Genomic DNA, 13,510 nt, shown 5'->3' on the forward strand with positions numbered 1-13,510 from the left:
TGCAATTGAGAACCCTTTCTCAGTGCAATCCCAATGCTGTTCTTTCCCATTCATACCTGGGATATGAATGTGGCTGGCAAGACCAGCATTTATTGTCCATCCCTAATTGCCCTTGAGAAGGTGGTGGTGAGCTGCCTTCTTGAACTGCTGCAGTCCATGTGGTGTAGGTACACCCACAATGCTGTTAGGGAGGGAGTTCCAGGATTTTGACCCAAGACAGTGAAGGAATGGTGTTATATTTCCAAGTCAGAATGGTGAGTGGCTCAGAGAGAAACTTGCAGGTGGTGATCTTCCCATGTATCTGCTGCCCTTGTCCTTCTAGGTGGTAGAGTTGGCAGGTTTGGAAGGTGCTGTCTAAGGAACCTTGATGAGTTGCTCCAGTGCATCTTGTACTTTGCTGCCACTGTGTGTCGGTGGTGGAGGGAGTGAATGTTTGTGGATGTGGTGTCAATCAAGTGGGCTGCTTTGTCCTGGATGGTGTTGAGCTTCTTGATTGTTGTGGGAGCTGCACTCCTCCAGGCAAGTGGAGAGTATTCCATCACACTCCTGGCCTGTGCCTTGTAGATGGTGGACAGACTTTGGGAAACCCCCCACTCCAACCTCCATCTCCTCATATTCTGAGAACCTTGAGTTTCAGACTTTGAAATTTTCAATTCTTCATGTTGGAAGGATTTCCAGCCTGATAGTCAACCTGTTTGGCTACATTATGAACACATCTTCCTTGGCCATCAAGTCCTGAAGTACACTTGGAAAAGCATAGTACAGGAAACTCTCGCCTAATATTGTCCCACACACCATCGTTTTGCTTTAATGATGATCTCCAATTAATGCATTTGTATTGCAATGCTGCTGTTTCACGTTAACATCACTGTACAGCATGGATGTTCCTGGAAATGTCATTAATACATGTTTACAAAGTTACTAATTTGGTATAAAGTCAACAAAGAACAGTAGAATATTTAAATTACAAAATGTTCGCTGAATAAGAGGGAGAGGAAAACCTGACATGTAACCAGCACTGCCCTAGTAACACAAACAGCCTGACACTTAGTCAGTTAAGGTACCCCGATGACCCAAATGATCAATAGAACAAACACTGAACAACTTTGATAAAAAATTAATGAAAACTCTTTATTTTAAAAACTTGACAAGCAAATGTGTGCATTTTTATATTTTGAGATTTGTCGCTATGTGCATATGCAGAGTCACAAATTTGGAAATGGTGCAATTGATTTCACGACTTTACACCGAGTGTGATGACAGAGTGCCTGAACAGGCAGGGGGCAATCAGCTAGTTAATGGGAGAGGTACCTGGGATTAACTTGATCTAGGTCATCAAATAAAAGGGAAAGTAGGTACTCGGATAAGAAATTGGCAGACAGACAGGAAGCAGAGAGTAGTGATAAATGGTTGTTTTTCAGATTGGAGGAAGGTTTGTAGTGGAGTTCCCCAGGGGTCAGTGTTGGGACCTTGCTCTTCCTAATGTACACTAATGACCTAGACTGTGGTGTGCAGGGCATGATTTCAAAATTTGCAGATGATACGAAGATTGGAAACAAAAACAGAAAATGCTGAAAAAACTCAGCAGGTCTAACAGCATCTACGGAGAGAAAAACAGAGTTAACGTTTCAAGTCGGTATGACTTCTTCAGAGGTGGGAAGATTGGAAATGTTAGCAACAGTGATGAAGATAGTCTTGAACTTCAAAAGGACATAGACATGTTGGTGGACTGGGCACTTAAGTGGCAGATCAAGTTCAATGCAGAGAAGTGCGAGATGATTCATTTTGACAGGAAAGGTATGGTGAGGCAGTATAAAATAAAGGGAGAGCCTCTAAAGAGGTGCAGGAACAGAGGGACCTCAGTGTATATGTACATAGGTCACTGGAGATGGCAGGGAATGCTGAGAGAGCAGTTAATAAGGCATTTAGTATCTTAGGTTTTACTAACAGCGGCATTGAGTATAAGAGTAAGGAGATCATGTTGAACTCGTATAAGACACTAGTTAGGTCTCATCTGGAGTACTGCATCCAGTTCTGGGCCATACTTCAGGAAGGATGTGAAGGCATTGGAGAGAGCACAGAGGAGATTCACATGAATGCTACAGTTCTTTATGCATGGATTCAATGAGGATAGATTGGAGAGGTTGGGGTTAAAGCAAAAAACTGCGGATGTTGGAGAGGTTGGGTCTGTTTTTCCTTGGCTGAGAGGAGACTTGATAGAGGTATTCAAGATCTTGAGGGGTACGGACAGGGTAAATAGTGAGAAACTGTTCCCACTCAAGAGAACATCAAGAACTAGAGGGCACAGATTCAAAATAATTGGCAAAAGGAGTAAATGTGAGGAAAAATATTTCCACCCAGAGGGTAGTTGGGGAGCCTGGAACAAACTTCCTGAAAGGGTGGTGGAGACAGGTTTGATCGAGGTATTCAAAAGGGAATTGGATTACTACCTGAAAAGAGAGAATGTGCAAGGTTACGGGGATAAGGCAGGGGAGTGGGACTAGGTGGAATGCTCTTTCAGAGTCAGTGCAGACTTGATGGACTGAATGGCCTCCTTTTGCACTGTAAAGACTCTGTGAGATGCTGTGGTACTGAGTGGTCTGCTTGGTACCATGGGAGATGTACCTGAATGGTCTTGACTGTTGTGTGGGGGCTTCACCAATTCCGGGGGTTTCCACTTTGTTTTTTCAAGGGGTGCACACCATGTACGCCCCTTATACACATCAATACCAAGAGTTCCTGCTTCCAAAGCTCAGTCAGGACGAGGTGTAACCCTGGGTGACGGAGTGCCCAGTGAGATGGTGTGGAGTGATGACCAGGCCAGGCAATCAGCCTAGACTCCCAAAGAAGTGGATTTTATTTTCAAATTTGTTTTTGTTTGCCTTTACCAAGTGGGCCGAGTGGAATGTTGCCTGGTGATCTGCACGCCTGTATCCAGTGTGAAGTTCCCTCTAAACCGCATGGGCGTGCAGCAGCCTGAAAGATCCCACAAAGGCCATGCACAAGTCAGCCCCTTTAAGTTACTGAGCATGCCTGGCCATGCAAAAAAAATTAAAAGGGCTGTGCACTTAAACAAATTACCCGGGCACTCCAAAAAACATTAAAGGTGCCTTGCTCCAGCCTCAGTAAAAGGGCATGCAAGCCCCTGGATTTCCTGTTACAGGTTCCGAACAGGTTCCATACCGATGCTAGTACCCACCTACTTCTGCCGAAGGGTCGTGAGGACTCGAAACGTCAACTGATTTCTTCTCCACCGATGCTGCCAGACCTGCTGAGTTTTTCCAGGTAATTCTGTTATTGATATTAATGGGATCTTGTCCTAAGGAATTTCAGGGCTGTGTCCCAAACACGGGATTGTGCACCTGGATGCAACCGTCCTTTGTGATCCTGTACATCCTATCTTCCTATATAAACCCTTCTGGTTCCTTGCGTCCTCCTGACTGACCTTCCTAAGCATTTTGTGCAGTTATAACAGGGGAGCAGCCCTGACTGTTGGGGAGGGGAAAGGGAGGGTTGGGATGGGGATGGGGGTGGGGGTGGTGTTGAACCTTCAGTGTGGAGCGAGTACTGGAGAGATCCGGGGCCTCTCTCAGATGTTGGTTTCAGGTCTTCTTTGTTCTGCTATACAGTTTCTGTCGGGGTTTGGGACAGGTGGAATGGGGAGGGTGGGGGTGGGAACAAGGCTCTTAATATATCCAGGAGACCAAGTGTATACACTGCTCAGTCTGACCAACGTCTGGAATGTCAGTATCTTAACACTTGATGCATTAAAGCTCAAACACAGTGGTGTTTTTGTCCAATGTCTAAATACTAATCACATTCCAAGGTGTGGATTCACAAGATAATATCAAGAGTATGAACACAGACTGACTTTCTCTCCCCCAGTGTCCTGCCCAGGGGCACTGAGGTTACTTAACTCCACACAGATGGGTATGGGAGCCTGAATCTTTCTAGCCTATCACTAGGCTCTCTGGGTGAATGATCCTAGAATGAAAATTGAAAGAGTTATGCTACCTGGTGTCAATCACAGGGTTTGCCCACGTACTCACACCATCTAATTTATTTAATTGATTCATTCACGGGATGTGGGCATCGCTGGCTAGGCCAGCATTTATTGCCCATCGCTAATCACTCTTGAGAAGGTGGAGGTGAACTGCCTTCTTGAACCGCTGCAGTCCATGTGCTGTAGGAACACCAACAGCGCTGTTAGGGAGGAAGTTTCAGGTTTTTGACCCAAAGCCTCATGGTCTCAATCTTGGAATCTGGTACTGAAGGGGTAGGCCACACTGCTGTGTCCAGCGAACATAGCTCAGCAGACAATCTACACACAGGAGCTTCCTACATTACAGAATTGGATAATCGAGTAACTCTGTGACCTCCCACAAGGGTTACACATGCCGCAGTTGCCTGTTAACTGTGGCTCTATTCATTCTCCACCTTCAAAACTTGCCTATTCCAATTGCGCTTCATTTTTCTAGAGCTCAGAGAGTCTAAGTACAACCGGATGCTATTAATGACCAACTGGGGGTTTGCAAGACCCAGGTTGTCATTAGTACTGATCATATTACGGATGCCAGACTGAGGGTCATTATGGTGAGCTAGCTTCAGGATAATCAGGCTGATTCCCTTGAAAGCAAGTTTATCAACAACTGCCCGGCATATCACTTCCTGGTCAAAGAGCGGCTGCAGGGTTACTCTGCACTCAAGCTGAGAGAAGGAAAAACAATTGCTCCGTATAAGCCCGGGAGTGGGCTTTAGAACACAGTACAACTCCTGCAAGGCTCTCACATTGTTCAGAGCCCTATCTTCAAGAAATAATTCCCCAACATAGGTCCCGACTAAATGTTTCAGCTTATAGTTCCTGACCTCTGACCTGGGAACAATATCCTTGGCTAGCCATAACATATCCAGGAATCCAGTTACACATCTGGCAAACTGATCTTTCATGAAGAGGTCGCCCCATGCCTTGTAAATAATTTGACAGTCACGGAACCAGATGTTGTGGCCTGCTAACAGAGGCTTGTCCAGCGACTGCAGGAACTGGAAGAAAGCTGCCATGGCCTCCTGGAGGCTGCAGGTGGGTTGAGGTTCTCCTCTCAGGTACAAGATTCCATCCATGATCTGTATCTCAGTAACGGCTGCTGCTCCTGCTGACAGTGGATTACTGGGCAGGATGTACTTGTCGAAGATCTTCTCACCACTCACTGCTGACAGCTGGACAATATCGCTACTTTCTTTGAAAAATAAAACATATACTGAGTGTTAGTGACACCATTAACATAGAGGCAAGAATTCTACTGTAGACAGGGCTTTACTCTCTATCCAACCTCATGCTTTACCTGCCTTGGGAGTATTTGATGGGGACAGTGTAGAGGGAGCTTTACTCTGTATCTAACCCCATGTTGTACCTGCCCTGGGAGTGTTTGATGGGGACAGTGTAGAGGGAGCTTTACTCTGTATCTAACCCCATGTTGTACCTGCCCTGGGATTGTTTGATGGGGACAGTGTAGAGGGAGCTTTACTCTGTATCTAACCCCATGCTGTACCTGACCTGGGAGTATTTGATGGGGATAGTATAGATGGTCTAGACTACTGAAAGCATGGCCACTGAGTGTGGGGAGAAAGGAGTGCAAGGAGTTGGATTCAGTAGAGTGTGCCGGAGGGAGCTGGCTTTAGCCTTCCCGGTGAGGAAGTTTAGGCTCATCCAGGATTGGATGTTGAACAAGCAGTTTGACAATACAGGCAGTGAAGAGGTCGAGAGAGGTGATGAGGTAGAGCTGGATGTTGTCAACATAGACATGGATGCTGTGTTTTCGGATGATGTAGTCTTGGGGCAGCATGTGGATGAGAAATGGGAGGGGTGGAGGCCAAGGATAGATCCTTGGGGGACACCGGAGGTAACGGTGAGGGAGCGGGAAGAGAAGCCATTGCAGGAGATGGTCTCGATGATTTAATAAGCAGGACTGGTGAGGGTGTCCCACCCAACTGGACAACAGTGGAGAGGCTTTGGAAGAAGGTGGTGTGGGGAAGCACAAGGAGGGATGTCCCAGTCATGGAGGAAGTCATGTTTTGATTCGGCTGTTCCATATGAGCTGCATCAACAGGAACCAATAACACGTTCTTAAATATACATATTTATCATTTGGGGTTTACAATTCACCCCCAATCTGATTCCTTCTAAACCACAACCAAACTGGACAAACCGCCAAAAAATCATATATCCCCCAATGGAAACAAGACACCCACAAACCAAAAAACATGGATCTAGTCAAATGCCTTGGATACAATTCACTGGAGACCCATACACAGGCGGGTTTGGGTCGGGTGGGAAGTTGGAATGTTAATAATTTAAAATCTGGATCCAAGCCTGTCCATTTCTGGTTTTAACAAAGGTGGGATAAAGGGTGGGTAACCAACCTGCTCTCGGAAAGAGGATCAGTTGTTGAAATCTGGGGCCCAGACTCATTAATCATTCCATCATCAAGAGTCCCAACTAACTTACCTCTCATTAACCAGAGCCCAAATTAACTGCCAGGAACAATAGAACCCAGACTAATTAATAATGGGTAGAGGATTGGCTAACTAATAGAAGACAGAGAGTTGGGGTAAAGGGGGCATTTTCAGGATGGCAACCTGTAACTAGTGGAGTGCCACAGGGATCAGTGTTGGGGCCACAATTATTTACAATATATATTAATGACATGGATGAGGGAAGTGCATGTACTATCGCCAAGTTTGCGTATGATACAAAAATAGGTGGGAAGGCAAGCGGTAAGGATGACACAAAGAGTCTACAGAGGGATATAGACAGGTTAAGTGAGTGAGCAAAAACTTGGCAGATGGAATATAATGTGGGAAAATGTGAGGTTATGCACTTTGGAAGGAAGGGTAGAGGAGTTGAATATTATTTAAATGGAGAAAGACTGCAGAAAGCTGCAGCACAGATGGATTTAGGGGTCCTCATGCATGAATCACAGAAAGCTAGCATACAAGTTCAACAGGTAATAGGGAAGGCAAATGGAATGTTGGCCATTATTTCAAAGGGAATGGAGTATTAAAAAGGGAAGTCTTGCTAAAACTATACAAGGCACTAGTTAGACCACACCTGGAATACTGTGAACAGTTTTGGTCCCCTTATCTAAGGAAAGATATAATGGCATTCGAGACAGTCCAGCGAAGGTTCACTAGGTTGATCCCGGGTATGGAGGGAATTTCTTATGAGAAGAGGTTGAGTAGGTTGGGTCTGTACTCATTGGAGTTTAGACGAATGAGAGGCGACCTTATTGAAACATATAAGATTCTTAGGGAGCTTGACAGGGTAGATGCTGAGAGGTTGTTTCCCCTTGTGGGAGAGTCTAGGACCAGAGAGCATAATCTCCCATTTAAGACAGAGATGAGAAGGAATTTCTTCTCTCAGAGGGTAGTGAATCCGTGGAATTCTTTACCACAGAGGACTGTAGAGGCTGGGTCGTTGAGTATATTCAAGGCTGAGATAGACAGATTTTTAAGCAGTAAGGGAATCAAGGGTTATGGGAAAAGGCAGGAAAGTGGTGTTAAGGATTATCAGATCAGCCATGATCTCATTGAATGGGGGGGGGGGTGCAGACTCAATGAGCCAAATGGCCTACTTCTGCTCCTATATCTTATGGTCAGAGCCCCAACTAATGAATTATTCCACTAATCACAGCCCAGGCTAACTACAACTCTTATTAACCAAGGGACTGATTAATTAATAGTTCCAGTAACCTGAGCCAGACTAACAGTAACCAGTGCAGAGACACACTACAACTCTTATCAATTAGTTTGTGTTCTAGTTAATAACTCCACTAACCAGAGCCCAGATTAACTGCACCTCCCAGTAACTACAGCCATACTAGTTAATCATTCCTCTAATGAGAGCCCCAACTAACTCGACCTGCCATTAACCACAGACTAGATTAACTGCACTTCCTAGTAACTAGAGCACAAGCTAATTACTAATTTCACTAATCAGAGTCCAACTAATAAATTATTCAATTATATACTACTAACTCCAGTCCAGTGTCCACTAACCAGAGCCCACACTAATAATTCCACCAAACAGAGCCCAGAATAATTAATATTTGCCTGACCAGAGACCAGATCACTGAACCACCCAGTAACTGACACCCAGAATACCTGCACCTCTCACTAACCAGAACACTGACTAACTACACCTCTCACTAACCAGAACCCAGACTAACCAGAGCACAGACTAATTATACCACTAATCAAAGCTAAGACTAATTAATAATTTCACTAACCAGAATCCCAACCGATAGTACATCCATCCCACTAACCAGAGCCCACACTAATTAATAATTCCACTAAACAGAGCTCAGACTAACAGCTCTACTCTTGTAACCAAAGCCTCCCAATAACCAGAATCTAAGCAAACTGCACCTCCTGCTAACCAGAGCACAGACTAAATGCACCATAGGATATATTGGTTTAGGAGGGAGTGCAGAGTAGATTAACCAGAGTAGATTTAGCTGAACTCTAAGGGTTAGATTACGAGCAGTGATTACACAAACTAGAATTGTATTCTCTGGAATTTAGATGGTCAAGTGGTGATTTGATGGATGTTTAAGATATTAGGGGGATAGGGTAGATAGAAATGAACTTTTTCTGCTGATTGAGGAGTCTAGGACTAGGGAGCATAGTCTAAAAGTTAGAGTCAGACCTTTTGGGAGTGAAATTAGGAAACACTAATACACACAAAGGGTGGTAGAAGTTTGGAACTCTCTTCTGCAAATGGAAATTGATGCTAGATCAATTGTTAATTTTAAAACTGAGATTGATAGTTTTTTTTAACCAAAGACATTAAGTGGTATGGGGTTAAGATGGTTATATGGAGTTAGAGTGCACATCAGCCAGGATCTAATTCAACTGCAAAACAGGCTCGAGGGGCTAAATGGCCAACTCCTGTCCCTATCATCACCCATTCACCTGAACCCAGAATAATTAATATTTCCACGAAGCAGAGCCCAGACTAACTCCATCTCCCAGTCACTGGAAACCGGAATACCAACCGTGAAAGCACACATGGTGAGGAAGGGAAGAGAAAACTAGAAATTATAAAATAATCTGACCCATTCCTGTGGTCTGCAGTTGGAAGAACACCAGTGGATTTCCACCCAGTTCCTGACTGAGCTGAATTCCTGCTGCCTTATCTTGATAGCGATCTCCACTGCTCCAGTTAGACATGTTTGGCCCCACGGGATCAGACAGTGGCACAATGCTCTCGGTATTCATCACTGCAGAGGATGTCTCTTTCTGCACTTCAGTCAGGGGTGATAATATGAACTGCAAAAGATGTAAAGAATATTGATATTACTAAACCCCATCTTTATCAATTTTTCCCACGTAACATGGGGCCACCACAAAGCTGGTTGATCACCCATCTCCACCGACATTCATAACAACCATCATTTTTTGATTTGGCAGTTGGTTTTTACAGCCGGATACCATTCCTGCCATTAGCCCTCCCCATTTATCCAGGCTGGGGGCCGGCTCCAATACACGCTGGCTTTTCTTCACCAGTGACATGGTTATTCTGTGGCCAACAAATCCTCGAGTGGTACTGGAAGCCAGAGCATTCTGGCTCTGAGACAAGGGTGCATGCCTGTGCCACAAGACCATTGATATCATCAAACCCCATTAAACAGATATCATCAAACCCCATAAACCCAGATATCATCAAATCCCATTAACCAGATATCATCAAACCCCATTAACCAGATATCATCAAACCCCATAAACCAGATATCATCAAACCCCATAAACCCAGATATCATCAAACCCCATAAACCAGATATCTTCAAACCCCATAAACCAGATATCTTCAAATCCCATAAACCAGATATCATCAAACCCCATTAATCAGATATCATCAAACCCCATAAACCAGATACCATCAAACCCCATAAACCCAGATACCATCAAACCCTGTTAACCAGATAACATCAAACCCCATTAACCAGATAACATCAAACCCCATTAACCAGATATCATCAAACCCCATTAACCAGATATCATCAAACCCCATAAACCAGATATCATCAAACCCCATAAACCCAGATATCATCAAACCCTGTTAACCAGATACCATCAAACCCTGTTAATCAGATATCACCAAATCCCATAAACCAGATATCATCAAACCCCATAAACCCAGATATCGTCAAACCCCATAAACCCAGATATTGACAAACCCCATAAACCAGATATCATCAAACCCCATAAACCAGATATCATCAAACCCCATAAACCCAGATATCATCAAACCCCATAAACCAGATATCATCAAACCCCATTAACCAGATATTGTCAAACCCCAGATATCATCAAACCCCATTAACCAGATATCAACAAACCCCATAAACCCAGATATCATCAAACCCCATTAACCAGATATCATCAAACCCCATTAACCAGATATTCTCAAACTCCATTAACCAGATATCATAAAACCCCATTAACCAGATATCATCAAATCCATAAACCCAGATATCATCAAAACCCATTAACCAGATATCATCAAACCCCATTAACCAGATATCCTCAAACTCCATTAACCAGATATCATAAAACCCCATTAACCAGATATCATCAAATCCATAAACCCAGATATCATCAAAACCCATTAACCAGATATGATCAAACCCTATAAACCAGATATCATCAAACCCCATAAACCAGATATCATGAAACCCCATAAACCCAGATATCATCAAACCCCATTAACCAGATATCATCAAACCTCATAAACCAGATATCATCAAACCCCAGATATCATCAAACCCCATAAACCAGATATCATCAAACCCCATAAACCCAGATATCATCAAACCCCATTAACCAGATATCATCAAACCCCATAAACCCAGATATCATCAAACCCCATTAACTAGGTATCATCAAACCCCATAAACCAGATATCATCAAACCCCATAAACCCAGATATCATCAAACCCCATAAACCAGATATCATCAAACCCCATAAACCAGATATCATCAAACCCCATTAACCAGATATCATCAAACCCCATAAACCCAGATATCATCAAATCCCATTAACCAGATATCATCAAACTCCATAAACTAGATATCATCAAACCCCATAAACCCAGATATTATCAAACCCCCAGATATCATCAAACTCCATTAACCAGATATCATCAAACCCCATAAACCCAGATATCATCAAACCCCATAAACCAGATATCATCAAACCCCATAAACCAGATATCATCAAACCCCATTAACCAGATATCATCAAACCCCAGAACGCTGGATACCGGTCAAACCCCTTAAATCCAGGAAGCCCTCTAGGGTTTGTCCGACATCCTGGCGTTCTAAGTTTTGTGTATTTATTATACAATAGGCCTCTCCAGTGTGTTGTAAATAGTTTCATCCTTTGCTGAGGGAAGGTCTTACCTTGCTGGGGACTCCATTGTCCTCACTGTTTTCAGGTGATATTTTTATCATCTCCTCTGTTTAAAGATAATAAAGCATCAGCTTCTAGGAAAGGCTGAGTTTCCAACATTAGTTTAACTTGTTCCATGTTTTACTCAGTCAGTATAACAATGAATTTGCTCCATCATATATTGTGGTTTAAAATCAGTGGTATCAAAGTTTCCTTCAATCGTTACAACTCAGAAATATGCTTGCTTTTAAATGCTCCTCTTATTTCATTTTAAAACTAATGTATCTGCATGCAGGAACTTCAGGACCAGTGTTTTACTGCAGCATATACTGGGATTCATGCAAGATTATGAACATACAAACATACATGTTAAATCCTTGAAAGGTCTTTAATAATAATCTGCTATGACTGATTATTTACTGCCTCCGTTCTCACTGTCCAGGCTTGCAAACATTCCTTTCAGGTGAAACAGCGATTTCTTTGTTCTTCTTTTATGTTAGAATAGTGTATTCACTGCACACAATGCAGCCTGCTCTATATCGGGGCAACCAAATGCAAATTGCATGATCACTTTGTAGAACACTTCCATTCAGTCCACAAGCATGACCCTGAGGTTCCAGTCGCTTGTCATTTTAGTTCTCTGCTCCCTGACTATGCTACAGCATTCCAACGGAGCTCAATGTAGACCCGAGGAACAGCACCTCATCTTTCAATTCGGCACTTTACAGGCTTTCGGACTTAACACTGAGTTCGACAACTTCAGATCGTGTCTTCTGCTTTTTTTTGACTGCAGTTTGTTTATGGTGATTCCACTACTTCCATTTACACCTCCTCTAGACCCATCTTTTATTTCTTTACTTGTCTCATTATCTCTTTTTGCTTTCACTATCATCCATTTTGCCATTTAATCTCTCCTACCTTCTACCCCATCACAGAGCTTCCCTTTTATTCTTCCCTCCTTCCTGTCCTTTTCCCTCTGAACTTGTTCATAAACTGTTCAATCTAACTTCTCCCAGCTCTCATGAAGAGACACTGATGCGAAACATTAACCCTCTTCTTTCTCCGCAGATGATGCCTGACTTGTTGAGTATTTCCAGCATTTTCTGTTCTTACTGCAGGAGAATGGATCTCACAACAAGAACTATTTAGCTAGATTGTCCAATCAGTTTTATTTCAAAATAAATGGTTGCTGTTGGTGCTAAAATAATAGAATGGGAAAATCTTAAGGAAGAATTTGCATGTATGTTGCATCTTTCACAACCACAGAATGTCCCTATGAGCTTCACATAGAGGTAATTACATTTTTGTGGTCATGGTTGATGGACAGCCAAACATTGCAGCTTGTTTCTAGGCCAACAACTATTTACAACTCACATACTGGAACACTATGAGATGTTGTGATGATTGCAAAAACAAACGCCACAGCGTAGACTGAATGGAACTGCATTAGCACAAAAATACTTTGAAAGAGCCAGCGGGTGGACTGATCGTACGAACATACACATTAGGAGCAGGAGTAGGCCACTCGAGCCTGCTCCCCTATTCAATAAGATCATGGCTGATCTGATTGTAACCTCAACCCCACATTCCTGTCTACCCCCGATAATCTTTCACCCCGTCGTTAATCAAGAATCTATCTAGCTCTGCCTTAAAAATATTCAAAGACTCTGCTTCCACAGTCTTTTGAGAAAGAGATTTCTGAAGACTCACAACCTTCTGAGAAAAAAAGTTCCTCCTCATCTCTGTCTTAAATGGGTGACCCCTTTTTTTCAAACAGTGACCCCTAGTTCTAGATTCTCCCACAAGAGGAAACATCCTCTCCACATCCACCCTGTCAAGGCCCCTCAGGATCTTATATTTTTCAATCAAGTCACCTCTTACTCTTCTAAACTCCAGCAGATACAAGACTAGCCTGTCCAACCTTTCCTCATAAGACAAACTGCCCATTCCAGGAATTAGTCTAGTAAACCTCTGAACTGCTTCCAATGTATTTACATCCTTCCTTAAATAAGGAGACCAGTACTGTACTCCAGATGTGGTCTCACCAATGCCCTCTATAACTGA

General features: G+C 43.2%; 1 protein-coding gene across 1 annotated transcript in view; it reads right to left on the reverse strand.

Annotated features, from left to right (window-relative positions):
• Positions 1–1,105: 1,105 nt before the first annotated feature.
• LOC144687546 (protein PML-like) overlaps positions 1,106–13,510 on the reverse strand; it is a 47,470-nt gene continuing 35,065 nt past the window's right edge. The window contains exons 8-10 of the mRNA XM_078553830.1: positions 11,458–11,513; positions 9,111–9,324; positions 1,106–5,234 (exon numbers count right to left, since the gene is read on the reverse strand). Of these exons, the coding sequence (XP_078409956.1) occupies positions 4,423–5,234; positions 9,111–9,324; positions 11,458–11,513 (1,082 nt within the window). The 3' untranslated portion in view covers positions 1,106–4,422. The remainder of the gene's footprint in view (positions 5,235–9,110; positions 9,325–11,457; positions 11,514–13,510) is intronic.

Source organism: Cetorhinus maximus, chromosome 12 (assembly GCF_964194155.1).
Source record: "Cetorhinus maximus chromosome 12, sCetMax3.hap1.1, whole genome shotgun sequence".
Classification (NCBI taxonomy): Eukaryota; Metazoa; Chordata; class Chondrichthyes; order Lamniformes; family Cetorhinidae; genus Cetorhinus; species Cetorhinus maximus.